Source organism: Dermochelys coriacea, chromosome 8, assembly GCF_009764565.3.
Source record: "Dermochelys coriacea isolate rDerCor1 chromosome 8, rDerCor1.pri.v4, whole genome shotgun sequence".
Lineage (NCBI taxonomy): Eukaryota > Metazoa > Chordata > Testudines > Dermochelyidae > Dermochelys > Dermochelys coriacea.
The window spans coordinates 50,392,681-50,409,244 of NC_050075.1; the positions used below are offsets into that span (position 1 = coordinate 50,392,681).

The following is a 16,564-nucleotide window of genomic DNA, read 5'->3' on the forward strand; positions in this document are numbered from 1 at the left end:
ACGTCCCATTGACTCCTTCCTCAGAGGTGTGAAGAGGGAGGCCGATGCTGCTTCTGAGGCTCCAGTCATCGAGCGAGCCCCCACCAGGGGCTGCGCCGGGGGCCACAATGCCACGGGGCCAGGTCCCACTGCACGTGATGCGGCATCGTCTGAGCCGGTTGCTCTGCCTGGCTGGTCTGGCCCAACAGTGGACAACTGCAAATGGAAGCCAGGCTCACGTACGACCTGCTGTTGTCCCCAGACCAGGAGGAGCGGCGGTGCCAGGAGCAACGCCAACCACAGGACCGAGATCCTGACATGAAGGATCGGTACCGTCAGTAACAGCTGCTCTGCAATTAACTCAGACGGGCGGACCCGCGATGGCGAGATGCTAGGAATCGATGCCCGGGGCTGCAGAGGCGATGCCTTGGCAGGGTCTCCAAGCAGGATTCCGAGAGGGAATGGCGTCGACGCCAATGCCTTGACCAGCTGCGATAATCCCTCCGAGACAAGAAACTTTGGTGACGCCTGCCTTGGTCCCGGCGGTATCTGCTCCTTGAGGTGAAGCGGTGCCGAGAGTCGGTCAGACGGAGCCCAACCAGACAATCTGGTGGGAGTCGAGGGTGATCCATGTGAATGGTCGCTGTGCGGCGAACAGCATCGGGAATGTTCCCTCGACCAATACCGAGCTGGGGGGCGACTGCAGAGATCCCAGCAGAGGCTTGCCTCTGGAGCGTGGAGCCGACATCAGCGATGCTCCTGGTACTGGCATGGACATAACATCCCGGGCTGCCTGCAGGGCCTCCGGACGTCCAGGGAGGCCTGCTCTGAGTGGGCTGGGTTACTCCGCTCGACTTGAGTCGGGGGCCTAGAGGCCAGTGGGGATCGAGGACTGCCCAACATGGGTCTAGCCTCTGTCCAGGCTTTACTTCGGTGCCGCTGCAAAGAAGGCGTCTTTCTAGCCTTCTTGGTGTTCCCCGTGGACAGGGAGTGATGCTGTGGACAAGGAGTGATGGTCGATGGCGCCAGAGGGTCACTGCGCACTGACACCATGGTGCAGGGTACCGGTTCGGAACGGCGTGCTGGAGTCAGGGTCAGTGCCGACTCCATCAGAATAGCCTAGACCCTAATGTCCCTTTTTCTCTTGGTCAGAGGCTTAAACGACTTGCAAATTTTGCAACGATTGCTGATACGGGTTTCTTCCAAACAGTGGAGATAATCCACGTGCGGGTCACTCCTTGGCATAGATCGCCTACAAGTGTAGCACAATTTAAAACCCAGGGCACAGGGCATGCCCTGGCCTGGGCGCTTGCTCTAACTGAATTAACTAAACAGCTAACTAACTACAGGGACTAACACTGAACGAACAAGCAGATCTGGGGACGAGCTACAGCAAAGCTGGAGCAGAGTAGTTCCAACGCACTTTCATTGGCAGCAAGAAGGAACTGAGGGCGGGGGGAGCACGCAGCTCCCCTTATACTGCGCCAGGCAGGCGCCATTCCAGGGGTCGCTGGGGTGCACTTCCCCCCCACCCCCACGGGTACTGCTAGGGAAAAAGCTTCTGGCACCGGTGCATGTGGCGACCATGCACACCTATTGTGAAATTCACATAAGCAATCATTCAAAGAAGAACTGATTTTACCATGACTGATTAACAAAAAAAGGCAGCTCAGTTTATATTCATATGGACTATTTTCACAGGAGATTTCTCATGCAAATGAAAATTTAACTAAATATGTTTCTTAACATTAAATTTTAATATATTTTTGGGCTGGGAATCTAGAAATTAATTAACAATCCACCCTAGAGAGAGCAGACTTCAGTATATATGATTTTCAAACTCATAGGCTGTTATCCAGAGTGATGGGAAAACCTAGCTTGGGTTGGGGGTAGAAGAAGGGGGTGGTAGAATTATGCTGTTCCTTTCTCTTTCAAAGGTGAAATTAAAAGTATTAAAACAAGTAGCATCCATGGACAGCAACAAAGAAAGAACACGCTAGATTAGAGTTTTGAACAAAATCTATCTGTATTTTATACTCCCTTTAAAACCAGATAGATAAAAGTTATTTATACAGAGGCAATCACCATGATAGCTAGCTACCAATAACACAGCTATAAAATGTCTCAGGAAAAGGAGGAAAAAAAAAAAAAAAAAAAAAAAAAAAAAAAAAAGAGAAAACCTCCTCTATCCATTTACTAACTACCAACTGATATTACCACAAAATATGCCACAGAAATGCTGTCTCAGGATTATTACAATGTATTTACTCTAATTTTTGTATCCGTAGCTAGCTCTAAAACTTAAGTTTCAAAAGCATTTTTACCTGTACATTAAATCGCCATGTGGACTCTGCTACTAAGCACTAAAAGTTACACAGAGAACTTTTACATATGGTACAGTTTCCAGCAAGGAGAAACGAGGCTTCAAACAGGTTCCCCAATCTAATACAGTCACAAGAAAAATCAACTTTGAAATGAAGTCAGGTACCTAAAGTTTATGGTACCATTTCTCTCTGCAGAGAGCATGTACCTGAATATGACCTGATGCATGAGCATATGCAATTATTCCTATAGCTTCGTCTCTGCCACAGATAACTGGGTGACTATTTAAGGATTCAGATAAGAGCCAGTTTGGCCAATGTCCTGGAGATTGAAAACAATCTTTGCCCTTTGTCCCTCCCTCCAGACATATGTATCATCTTACCTGAGAATTGCCACTGAATCCTGGAGGCTGGCTGTACTCCGTGGAATCGATAATATTACTGTAAAACCAAGAGAAACAGAGCCTGCTTAAAATCAGTCACTATGCACTCATCCTTTATCATTTTTTCCTATTACATATAGCAGCAAGATTGTGTTTTAAATTCATTTTGTAGGCATGAAACATAAGCCTTTTTAAATATACAGAATGAGAGATTGGCTAAGAGGGGAATGTGGATATGTCTTATGTCTACAAGAAATTCTAAATTACTCTTAAACACACTTCTATCCAAGTACAGTCAAGTGTGATAGTGTTACAAACAAAATTTGAGGACAGATGTGTCCTGTATGTAAAGCATGCAGTGTAAAACACACCTTCGACATACTGCTGTTACAAAATAATTGTGTAATTATTCCTAAAGGGAGTTACTGGTATTTCATGGGGTCCAAGATAGTGATGTGAAGGGAACAGTCAAAAACCTAGTTTGGAAAATTACTGACCCAGTCACCTTAATATTATAGAGATGATCTCTAAAAGTGTCTGGCCTGCCTCTCTTCCCCTCCCCTCATCCCCCCCCAAAAAACCCCCACAACCCTGGTACTTTAGTTGTGAAGATCAGATCTCTAAGTTGATGTTCAGATCCAGAATTACTGATCAGAAACATTCCTATGGCATGCTATTTTCCAGTTTTGCATACTTTTAATTTTCAAATAAGACACTGAGTTCACCTCTTCTGGATTTTTTTTTCCAGAGGCTAGGAAATGAACAAACCACTTCTCTATAAGAATAGTTATTTATGGTTAGAGTTCCTATCATGTTGACCACCCGCATACATTGACTGAAGCCAAGATTTGAAAAACAGCTTGCCTAAAGCGAGGCACCTAACTTTGCGTTTGTGAGCTACAGTTACGTGGTCCGAGTACACAGCAGCTAGCTACAGAATGCTCAGCACTTTTGCAAATCAGGCCCATTATTTAGCCAACTAAAATATTCAGAACCCTATCTTTAGGCAGCAGTGCTTGAAAATCTTGCCTGTAACATTTTATTTCTGTATGATACACAAATCCCTTCCCCAGTACCACTTAGTAATCAGCCTTTATTTGCCCCTGAAGCATTTTTAGACTACCACACAAGAACACTATCAGGTTAAAATTATTTATTTAGTCAACAATCTGTGTTACAAATATCTACTGTAAAACATTTTGAAAGCATTGCTTTCACCCATATTCTTGTCTTGTTTACTTTTTTTCATTTGTCTTGAAACAGATTATTCAGTTTCACTTTCATTTCCTCACCTACAATGTATGTTAGATAGAAGTATTGTTCTCACAGAAGATTATGTTTTAATGGGGGATGGGGTGGAGGAACAGGTAGTTTTTATAAGGTTCCTGGAAATATTTTTATCGGTCTTTGTGTAAAAATCTCTTTTTACAAAACTCTTAAGTTTAGGTTATGGTTGCCAGCGCTGATCAGCGACACTGACATTCCCGTGCACTATGGGACTACCTACATAGCATTAAGAGCATTCCACAAGCTATAAATCTAGAAAGCCAAAAATGCTTGTAATTGGGCTTTAATACTTCACTCCAATATTAGTTTTAAAAAAATCTACTGGAGGCAAATCTGAGTTGGAGAACGTTAAAACTTTAACACATTTGTAGTTAACTTTTAAGTGAACTCCAACTGCTGACGTCTTAACACTTGCACAGCCAAAATAGAAAAGCTACAAGCAAAAAAACCAAAACCAAAAACACCCTCTAAGAATTATTTTCTACTAGATCTTTATGGAGGAAAAAAAAAAGTAATAATGCTGCTTCAAGCACATTCAGGGACAATAAACTTTAATCATGGGAGCGTGAGGGGGCAGACAAACTAAAAATGCATACACCAGTTCCTGCCGGTGACAGGAGAGAGAGATGCACAGCTGAAAAACGATGAAAAATAAGCTGTTACAAGAGGCAGGTACAGATGGAATTAACAGCAGCATAGCAGACTTAAAGTGTCCAGTCTTATTTTTGCTATAGATATGCTGATAACGCAATGTAATCTAGGTTCCAGAAGTGTAGATATAATTCCGCTATCCAAAGACAAATTCTAAGGCAGTTTTGTGTAATACCCTTAGCTCACGGGTGGCCAACCTGAGTCTGAGAAGGAGACAGAATTTACCAATGTACATTGCCAAAGATCCACAGTAATACATCAGCAGTTCTCCCCCCAACCCCCACAGAGCCTCCCCCTCCCTCCCCACACCTCCTGATCAGCTGTTTCATGGCATGCAGGAGGCTCTGGGGGAAGGGCACTGCAGGCTCAGGGGAGGGGGCAGGAAAGTTGGCACCTGTAGCTCCAGCCCTGTAGTCTGTGCCTATACAAGGAGCCGCATATTAACTTCTGAAGAGCCGCATGTGGATCCGTAGTCACAGGTTCATCACCCCGCCTTAGCTGAAGTTGTCTTGCAGATTCTTGTAATTTCTCTTTTTTTCCAATTATTCAAGTATCTTAAATTTAAAGTCCTGTTAAAGGCTTTTAAATATTTTTGTGATTAAGAAATTCAGCTACATTTATTAATAAATTATAAAAGGCATTATAAAATCTGGGAACAAAAAAGGGGACAATCATCAACTGTGGGTGGTGGCAAGTGGAGCAAGAAGCAGCAAATTTTGAGACAAAGAACTGGAGTCAATGGACAAAAAAATATGGCTTGAACAAAGTGAACCTGGGCTACCATGTAATTAATTTTTATTGCGTCTCTTCCCGAGGAACTCATGACAAAATGGTTAAATTTTAAATTACTGCCTCAGAAACTAGAGATGTATTCCCCCCATTTCATTTACCACCCAAAAGAGACAGGTGGCCAGGGTTTGTTTGTTTGTTTTATTGGGGGGCGGGAAGGTGAAGAGAAACTTTTTGAGTAGTATTAGTTTTTAATCTCACCCCATAATTGTTTGTATTTCCCTAATACATAAAACTAGAAAAACCTTAATCCTGTAAAAAAAGTACTGTACCATTACCCCACATAATGTTTCATCACACCTTGCAGAAGTGCACAAAAAAAGTTTTGATTTCTTTTAAGCATTCGTTACACATGCTGAATACAAATTCAGCAAAGTTACAACAGTGAGGTTTCCTCCAGCAGTATACACCTACAAAAAAATATAGGATTATTTTAAAGTTCAAGAGTGTGGATATAAATGAGATGGAAATAGAAAGTACATAGCCAAAAAAGTGATTGTTGCTTATGACGACTAAGAGTCAAATGTGGAAAATGGAGAAAAAAGTTGAACTGGGTCTAGAGTCGTTCAAGCAGGAAAAAAATGATGAAAACACAGTACTGGTGGAGTGGACTACTGAATCAGAAGTGGATTAAAGGATAAATCAGATAGGGCATAAGACTGAAGGCTCTAAATTTCAAGACTGAATACTGTAAATCTGAAGGAAAAATAGAAGATAAATTGAACAGTACGACAGACAAAAGGAAAAGTCTATTTTCTATCAGCACATATTTAAAGGTAACTTTGTGCTATTTTATAAAATGCATTAGTAACAAATGCTGACCAGACAAGTTACAACAGGACAGAAAGTATACTGACAAGGTATGTTCTGGTTTAAACACACCATTTTAATTAACAGCAAGTTGAAGATATCCATATAGTTTAATAAAGTATTTGAACATGGAAAATTATATGTTATAACTATAATACATGAAATATAAATATATTTCATTCTTACTGGTTCACTACATCTCTAAAGAAGTGTGTTTTTAGGATGAAGTATTTCAGTTTACAGAACTGGAGGACTCAGCAAATTTTAAAGCCATCATCAATTATTCTGTAGTACTCTTTCCAAGGAAAGATCTAGGTTGCAGTTTTTGAACTGTTCACCACAACATATGTTTAGTGCTGAAAGCCAAATTAATTTCAGAGAGTAGGAGGTTTCTAGAAAATAAACCCAAAGAATTCAAGCCTTTAGTCATATGAAACCAGACACAGGACCACTATGTGTCAAGAGATACAGGCTCTAGAAGTCATCCAGCAAGTGAAGTCTCTTAAGAGCTTTCACATGCCACTTCTCATTTTAGCAGAGAAACTACAGAACAAGCCCTGATTTTGGCAGGGTCACTGAGGAATACAGGAAGGGACCTCTTTCAAAAGCTTGGGAAGAGACTACCCCATGTGGATTTTGTGCAAGTCCCTACTAGTCTCTTCTATGGGGTTCAGTTAATGCCAGACTAAATAATGCTCCATTCAAGTCACACGTTCTGGAGAATGGAGCAGCAGTAAGTGGATCTTGTTACAAAAGGAATGTTGGGTCACAGCAGTGTAACAGTCACATTTCTAAAATCAAGAAGCCTAATGGGCCTACAAGATACATATTTTGCTATATCAAAGACTAAACTAAAGCAGTTTTAATCAACATAGTTGTGAATAATTTGAGTAGCTTTGGGACCAAGATCTATAGTGGCCCAAGCACATGTACTCTACACAGACCTGAAAGAATGTCAGAAAACCCTTGCTAGACTGGCCTACACAGGTTTCAGACCTGATTTTTAAAACTGTTTTCAAACACTTTTTGGGCTAGAAAATTATTATCCAGGTCCCAAATGGTATAAAACAGTGCTTGAAAAATTCACTTGTTAACTTGCTTCATGTGACAGAACTAGACTATCTACTTCTGCAGAACTTAACCTTCCATTTTAAGGAAGAGTTTCTAGCCCTTTTACTTAAAAAAAGATAATGGTCCATACGTGAGAAGTAGTGCAGTATCAACTTACTGATCCTGAAACTCCCAGCTTTCCCAAGCATCAAAAGCATGAAATTAAAGACTCATCAGTTTCACTGCTAATATTCAGAATCCTGTGAGCGGCACAAACTATCAAGAATCATGGCAATTTCATGTAGCTACTACTTGCAGAAGCAATGAGACGCAGCAGAGAAGAGAGATACTGGAGTTATGAACTGGTTTAAAAAGCCCCAGAAGAGGAGAACTTGCAGAGGGATAGAGTATCAGACACCTCTTTTCCCCCTCTTCTCCCCCAAACTTTAAGACATCTATTACATGATTACGAAAGATTACAGTCCCAAACAGGATCCAGGGGTAACAACCTGGTACAAATACCAGCAGCTGTTGGAAGGGCTCCTCACCCATCCATTGTCCCTGAAACTCTCCAGCGTAGTACCTCTTAACATCTTTCACATATACCTGTGGGCTATTAGGTTTAGTTCTCCAGCTAGCAGACATGTAGTCAAGTACGAGTACCAATCAATACCCGTGCTGGTAACCTCTGGTTTAAAAGAGCTACTAAAACAAGCGTTTCCAGAAAGAAAAAAATATTCATTCAATATGCAAGATGAGAGCTTAGGGGTATCATAACTTATTCCAGCTGAATGAATATAGGAATGTATGCACAGTGAAATGCACTTTAAACAGAATTGCTGACATGTGCAACTTGCACACAAAAGGTTAGTCACAATTTTATCTGTAATCCAGGGCTCATAATATCCCAGACTGAAAAAATCCCATCAACAATACACTAGGGAAATGACATTTCAGTCTAACCACAGAGAGCAGGCAGGTGGGTAGAACCAATGAGTCTGTTAAATTTAAAAACCTGACCACGAGAATATGCAAATTTAACCTTCCATATTGAACAGGAAATCAAAGGTCATTCACTTATTTAATGTGAAATTGTTTTGGACATTGTATGTGCCAACCATCACAAATTAAATACATGATGTTAAAAGCACAGATGTACGTTTAACACTAATGTTTTACACCCAGCAACTTGGATTGTCTGCAGATTTACCTGTACAGTACTGAAAAGCTGAAAGTTTTTCAAAGCATTCTGGAAAAGGAAGATCTTTAATCCAGCTGTGAATTCACAACACAGCATTCTCTTCACTAATTTATTGGCATGAAAATAAATACCACTGAGAAAACAGATGGGCCATGTGAATCTTATTTTTATATAATCCAAGAACTAGTGAAGTTCTGTGCATGGCATGGCTGAGGACTAGAGCCATATGAGGGATCTGCAGCACAAAATTTGAGCAGCTGTGAGCTTCGTACCTGTTCGAAGGCGAGGGGGCTTCGAATTGAGGCACCGTACTATCCTCACTGACTGGGGAATACAAGCCACTCATTTCCTGAAACAGAGAGCCAAGTTACAACAAAACGAAAGAGACATGCATGCTATGGACATCTTTCAAATACATAGTTTTGGTGTATAAATTAATTTTTGTAGTAGGTAAACACAGGCATCTAATTTTGCTTAATTCATACATAGGAATCTTTCCTCTTTCCCCAGTAACTGATTCCTATTTCCTGCTACCATTCCAGTCTGTCTTCTCAGGGCCTGCTGCCAGTGCATCTTGCTCAAGGATCAGGGAGGCCTGCATCTTACACATTAGAGATCAATGGTTCTATCTATCAGATATGCTGCCACCTCCAGCTCAGAAGCAGGAATCTGACCATTTCCCCCCCAAAAATGCATATTACATGGCAGCTCATTTGTTCTGCAATCACACTACTAAGACAGATACAAACTTATTCCTAAAACAGCCTTTGAAGCTGCAAAGGCATGTGGAATTTGGGTCAAGGCAAGAATACATGGGGGGCTGAACAAAACCAGAAAAGATTAAGTTACTCACTAGCTTCTGCAGCATCACCTGCCACTGATGGGGCAAATGCACAATCTAGTAGTCTGGTTAGATTCCCAGTTGCTATTGAAACATTAGGTAGAAGCTATGGCCTGGTCACCTCCCCGCAACACACCTTTTAAAATCTACATATAGCCAAGATGTAGCACCCGTTTCTTTCAGAGGTGGACAGATCTTGCAACTATCATGCATGATTGTCACCTGAAGATCAGATCATTGCAATGTACTCTACATGGGGCTACATCTTAAAATTGGTCTAGAAACTGAAGCTGGTGCAGAACGCTGCAGCTCATTAGTTACAGGATACATGACCTGAGAGCACACAACCAGCACTTTTGGAGCGACACAGGTGACCAGTTCTTTACAGGTGAATGTAAGGTGTTTGTTTTAATGTATAAAGCCCTAAATGACCTGAGATCCCTTTATCTAAAAGACCATTTCTCTCCCCATGTTATACAGCCACAGCTCTACAGCCAATCAGTGAAAGCCCCACTCATAACGGAGAGGAGTAAGTGGCTGGATGTTCTCCAAGAAGGTGTCTCTACTTTGGAACTTGCTCTCCCCTTCATCTGAAACAGACCAACGTTATCAGCTTCAGGAACACTGCAATGCACATTTGTTCTTCTTAAGTGGAGAAAGACTGGGTGGACTCTTGGATTAGACTGAATATTTTTCATAGACTGAAATATGTTTCTATCTGCTGGGTTGATTTGAGTCAGTTATTGGGTGAAGGAAAGTTCCTGGAATTGTTCATTTTATTTGTATTTTATAATAGAGCAAAGTGCCTAGAGTAAATGATACTCTTTTACAGAACATGTATACAGTGAGCGTAAATAAAGAAATCTAGATATGGGAGCCTGCGGGTACTGGTTGGAGGGCCGTTAACCTGAAAAGGGATGACAGGTGCAGGAGCTCAACTGGTGCCAGAGTAGCTTTTTGGGCAGCACCACTTCATGAAGCTGCAGAATTAGGTCCACAGCCTCTTAAAGCATCAATTCTCCACTCCGAGTTGAGCATTGGACAGAACAGAGCAGAAATAGTTCAGGGAGTGGTCTAGAGAATGAGTGGGGATAGAAGGAGCAAGGTGGCAGATTTAGAAATACTTGGGAAACAAACCTGTACCAGACTACAGAGTGCCCTATGAGGAACCAAGAACACCATATAGAAATGAGAAAAATGAACTGTGGTTCACCTTCTATATAGCAGAGTTTTCTACTTCTGCTTTTCCCAATGCACCCAGCTGGAGGACTGCTCCCCTCCCCACACACACATTGATCTAACTTGGGATGTTTCAAGATTCTTAGATGACTCAGTCTACTATAGTAAAACATCACAATTGACCATCTAGTATTTTTTATCATCAATACAATGGCTTCCAATGCCAAGTTATTATGCTGAAGTTCTTAAAAAAATAAAAAGGAAACTGGGAAAAAATAAGTCAAGTAGTAGGTTTGAATAGATCTTTTTCACCAAGCTGCAGCCTGTATGCCTTCAGTAAATAAATTAAAGAGAACATCATCTGTTCAATTTCCCATTATTGAAGCAATGGCCATAAATTTCATGCAGCATCACACAGAGAAGCAAACAGTTTGATGGAAACGAAACACTGCCAGAGTTGCAACGAATGTCTCCTCACCTCCACTCGTTTAATATCCTCTTCCAGAACACTCAGCTCTTTCTGGATCTGCTCCAGTTGCTGTAGATGAAAGAATAAAAGAAATCTAAACCAACTTGTACGGGCACCACCATAGACGTCAAGTAATGGACTTAATTTATGGTGCCTAACCTAAATTAGCAAATACAATATTTCATACAGACACTATGCACAGAAGTGTACACATTACCTAGATGAGCAAACAAACTACATTAAATGAAGCTTACAGTGGTAAATTAAAAACAGTATAAGCAAGATTCTATTCTTCAAAAGTAGTCACAAAAGGCTCCAGATTATTAAAATGTACTTCTCTAAACACCTTCCTTACAAGGATCTAACAAATAATTCTTTACAAATAATTGTGGCTTGAAACCTCCTGAGAGCCACAGGGATCACATGACCTTCAATAAAACACAGACCTTAACAAAAAAAATCTCTTCTTCAAAATCCTTTAAAAAGAGAGAATAATTAGTACTTACTTTTCATAAAAACATTCCAAGGGTAACCATATCCAATTGAAATTACATTCTGCCTATCCAAAAAGTTTGCCATTACATTGCCAGAGCAGGGATCTGTCCAGGGCACCAATGTTATATCTCCATGACACTTAAGGGAGTGGCTTTCGACACAAGTTTCCATCTTTCAATTAAATGTAATATTCTAGCGCCCCCTAAAACCATGCAGGTCTTCAATAGCTATTCAGAGGAAAGAGCACCATCTACTCAATCACTAAACTTCACATAGCTCCTATGCATCCTGTGATTAAGTAGTTTGAGAAATGCAACCCAGACACAACAGAAGGTGGTATATTTGTAAGTTGGCTTCGCTAATAGGCTCTACTATGACTACACATACTGGTAACAGACAAAAGAAAAGCTTCACTATAGATCTCGTTCCCCAAGACGAAGATGAAGTACAATGCATCTTTTTAAATGGATATGTAGAAGCCTCTCAAGTCACCCAAACTAAAAGGCATGTGTACGGTTCATCATAAACTCCAATGCTGATCAGCAAACTGCTCCCAGAAACAGCAGCTTGAATACTTAGTTTGGTTCTTAAAGCAATAAAATACTTTGCAGAAAACAAAAACAGACTTCTCTAAAGTACCTGCCACTGAACATAAAGTCTAGTATGTCAACTCTGCTATAGGTAACTCACTAGAGCAATCACATTAAAAATTAACTATTTAACATTTTATTGTCTTTGAGGAGAAAAGCCTTTTTAGAGAGGGAAAGGAAAAACAGGTATTGATTTTTAGAAGATTTCTCTTTCCCCAGAGCTAGGTGACACTGTGTTAGTGCACTTACCTCACCCCTCAAGTTCTGAGCTCATTTATTTTGGTCACAAATGAAGTTAGTTCGGGGATTTAAAACCAGACTGCAGCAGATGATTTACAAAACCAGCACATGCAGCATTGTATAAGTGGCAGCATAAGCTTGAGAAAGCCATAACTAGAATACGAATGGGTACTGTTGGCCTGGTTAGAGGTAATATTAGCAAAGCTGTCTGTAGGGGAAGCTCACACAGCATGTGTCCTAGTTATGCTCAGCTCTAGCTGTCAATGTCATTAATCCTTCACTTCCATAAACTCCATAAAAAACACACATTAAAACATTTCAAAAAAGCATGGAGATAAATATCAGGAAATCTGCTCTAAAATTATTATTATTCTATAACATTGTCAAGGTTCCTTCCCCACTCTGAACTCTAGGGTACAGATGTGGGGACCTGCATGAAAGACCCCCCAAGTTTATTCTTACCAGCTTAGGTTAAAAACTTCCCCAAGGTACAAACTTTGCCTTGTCCTTGAACCCTATGCTGCCGCCACCACCAAGCGTCTTACACAAAGAACAGGGAAAGAGCCCACTTGGAGACGTCTTCCCCCAAAATATCCCTCCAAGCCCTACATCCCCTTTCCTGGGGAAGGCTGGATAAGAATCCTCACCAATTGGTACAGGTGAACACAGACCCAAACCCTTGGATCTTAAGAACAACGAAAAATCAATCAGGTTCTTAAAAGAAGAATTTAAAGAAAAGGTAAAAGAATCACCTCTGTAAAATCAGGATGGTAAATACTTTACAGCGTAATCAGATTCAAAACAGAGAATCCCTCTAGGCAAAACCTTAAGACACAAAAACAGGAATATACATTCCATCCAGCACAGCTTATTTTACCAGCCATTAAACAAAAGGAAATCTAACGCATTTCTAGCTAGATTACTTACTAACAGGGGTTGAGAGTCTGTATTCCTGATCTGTTCCCGGCAAAAGCATCACACAGACAGATAGAACCCTTTGTGTCCCCCCAGATTTGAAAGCATCTTGTCCTCTCATTGGTCATTTTGGTCAGGTGCCAGGGAGGTTACCTTAGCTTCTTAACCCTTTACAGGTGAACGAGTTTTGCCTCTGGCCAGGAGGGATTTTATAGCACTGTATTCAGAAAGGTGGTTACCTTTCCCTTTATATTTTTGACAAACATATTGGCTTGCAGCGAGAGATTAGAAAATGGCAGAGAAACAAGTGGCAGGTGTTGCAGTCTTCTGAAAAAAAAAAAAGTGGGCTCCGTTATATGTACCTAACTACAGAGACTTGTTAGTTTCCAACTTCTATTAACTGTTGCATAAACCTAGAAATGGGAGATCTGGGACTTCCTTTACTATCTATCTGTAGAAGGACATATCTTTTAAAGAAAGCATAGGCTTATCAGACAGTTGTTTTTACATTCGCTACTAAGGGCTTGTCTACACTAGCACTTTACAGCGCTGAAACTTGCAGCGCTGTAAAGTGCCAGTGTAGACAGTGCACCAGTGCTCCCAGAGCTGATAGCTATTCCCCTTGGGAAGGTGGGTTTTTTTGTTTTTTTTTTGTTTTTTTTTTAAAAAGTGCTTGGAGAGCCATGGCAGCACTTCAACACCGCTAGTGAAAACGTGCCCTAAGTAAGGATTGGTCTCATCCTACTCCCTGGAGAGTTCATATTGCTAAACACAAACCATACTATTTAACACAACTGACAGTCTTTGAATAGCAGTGGGCATTTCAGGTGAGGACAGGCATATTGGGAGAGCTCTGTAAGAGCCCAGAGACTATATGAGGAGGGGTGTGGTGAACCAAGACTGAGGTGTACTACAGTCAGGTGGCGCTGCTATAATGTTTAAGTGGCAGATAACAGTATTAGTCTCATTTTGGTGAGTTACTAAGTCTATGCAAACACATTTTAAAAGAAACAAGTCTACATCAAACATTCAGCCAGCTAAGCTAAGTAGCTGAACATTCAAATACATCAATTTAGACATCACCTTGGGCCATGACATGTCTAAAGAACTGTTTTCAACATGAATATTTTATGTGGTTTAGCTTTAGTCTAACAAAAATCCTTAAGTCAGTTTGTTTACATTTTGATTACACCCTTCAATGGATAACTGAATTATGCTTTTCATTCATTGTAGGAAGTTTTAGAGCCAGATAGTTCTTATCCGATCTCTTTTTCTCTGAATAGATAGCCTCACTATTCATAGTACAGTAACTCCTCCCTTAAAGTCCCAGTTAATGTTGTTACCTTGCTGATTAGAGAACATTCTCGTCTAAAGTTGTGCAATGCTCCCTTATAACTTTGTTTGGCAGCTGCCTGTTTTGTCCACTGCTTGCAGAAAGAGCAGCCTGTTGCGGCTAGCTGGTGGGGGCTTGGAACCAGGGTGGACCTGTAGCCCCTCTGTAGATCTGGTTCCTGCAGCCACCCAGTAATTGCCAGCAGTTCAGCTGTCCCTCCCCCCTGCCATGTGCTGCTCCTGCCCTTTGCCTTGGAGCTGCTCCCAGGAGCCTCCTGCTTGCTGTGTGCGCGGGAGGGGAGGGGGGTGGGGGGGAAGGAGCAGAGGGCTAATGTCAGGGTGTCCCCCTCCCCCCTGCTCCTGCCCCCCAGTTACCCCATCTCTATAGAGCAGGGGGAGGTCACTACAGGGTTCAGGACAGAGGGAGCTTGCTGGCAGCAGCTGCTGTCTCAACTTGCTGATCTACATAAAAAGGCAATATAATTAGAGTGCGGTCAGCATACTTAAAGGGGCAATGCACATCTCTCTCACACACACACACACACACACACACACACACACACACACACACACACAGAGTGTGGGTGTGTCTGCCATGCTGTCTCTCCTCCCTCTATTTGTGCTGCCTTGTAGAGTGTGAGGTTACATTAACAAAAAGGGGTTAACCCTTGAGGGCTCAACCAAGTACTAGTTCATCATTTAGCAGTAAGGCATTCCCTGGGAAATATCCCACCTTCTGACTTCACCACCTCAACCAAGCTTTACAATCATCACTGCTGTGTATAGTATTAAATTGTTTGTTTAAATCATGTGTATGTAAAAAATATAGTTTTGTCTGGTGAAAAAAATTCCCCTGGAACCTAACTCCCCCCCCCCGCCCCCTCATTTACATTAATTCTTATGGGGAAATTGGATTCACTTAACAGAGTTTCCCTTAAAGTCGCATTTTTCAGGAACATAACTACAACATTAATATCAACGGATATCAACTGACCTCTTTCCCGATGGACAAATATGACACCCGAGATAAGCTAATGTGCTCACACCCATAGATCCTACAATTGGATATATGGGGTCAAAAAATTTCGTGCAGACGACGACAAGACTTGGGACATGATCGCTCCAAAGTTTGGTGGCCTTCATAACAGTGAAAAGCACAGGAATCTGTCTAAGGAGCAACTGATAAGGTCTTTCTTTATAGCTAAGTGTACAGTTGAGAGATTTTTTCCTTTTGGTGTAAATGACACTGGCCAACTAAATTTAGAAGTGTTTTTAAAATTAAATGTAGGTAAATATACCATGAGATAATGTGTGAATTAAAAAAAAAAATCTAAAATTAAATTAAACCAGACCAAAAAAATTTGTATTTGCAGAATGTGGCTGAGTTAGCAATGCTGTTGTGAAACCTTAACTTTTAACACTGTTATTTTAACTGTGCAACTGTAACTGGTTTTTGCATTTGTTTTCCTTTTTTAAAAAAAAAAAGGGAGCTAAAAAATATTCCAGACCTATTTAGCTTGACCTTAACAAGCCCCTTGCTCTACACCTTTTTCAGCAGAAGAGATTGTTGGTTCAAGGAACTAAGAAGTGTACACTTAATTAACCATGCACACATATGAAAAACACATGTCCATGTTAAATTTGCACTGCATACAAATAGATTTTCTATTACGAATGATTAATACATACTTTTCAAACAGTTGCACCTCTGCTTTGTTTAAAAGTTTTGTTTCAGAGCCATTAGTATCCATGAGTTTCAAACTTAAGCTATTTTTGTCCATAGGATTTTTTCAAAGAAAGGTGGTTGGAATATTTTAATTACAGAGGGAAAGTTTGGTATTTTTGCACCATGTTTCCAAACAAAAGGATTTTGCTCAAACTTAAAGATGTTGCGGTTTGTTGTTGTTTTTTTTTTTAAATGAAGAGATCATGCATGGATAACTTCAGCCACAAAAGATCAGTGTTTTAGAGAGAGTTACAAGCATGTGAAAACAAGGAACTCTAATGGGATATTCTTTTGCAATTGCTACAA

General features: G+C 40.9%; 1 protein-coding gene across 11 annotated transcripts in view; it reads right to left on the reverse strand.

Moving 5' to 3' along the window:
• COP1 (COP1 E3 ubiquitin ligase) overlaps nt 1-16,564 on the reverse strand; it is a 193,889-nt gene that overhangs the window by 149,227 nt on the left and 28,098 nt on the right. For all 11 annotated transcript variants that reach the window (XR_006283104.1, XR_006283103.1, XR_006283101.1 and 8 more), the window contains exons 7-9: nt 10,970-11,029; nt 8,744-8,820; nt 2,684-2,741 (exon numbers count right to left, since the gene is read on the reverse strand). Coding sequence is in view for 6 of the 11 variants with exons in the window: in XM_043520142.1 (XP_043376077.1) it covers nt 2,684-2,741; nt 8,744-8,820; nt 10,970-11,029 (195 nt within the window). In the remaining 5 variants the exon portion in view is untranslated. The remainder of the gene's footprint in view (nt 1-2,683; nt 2,742-8,743; nt 8,821-10,969; nt 11,030-16,564) is intronic.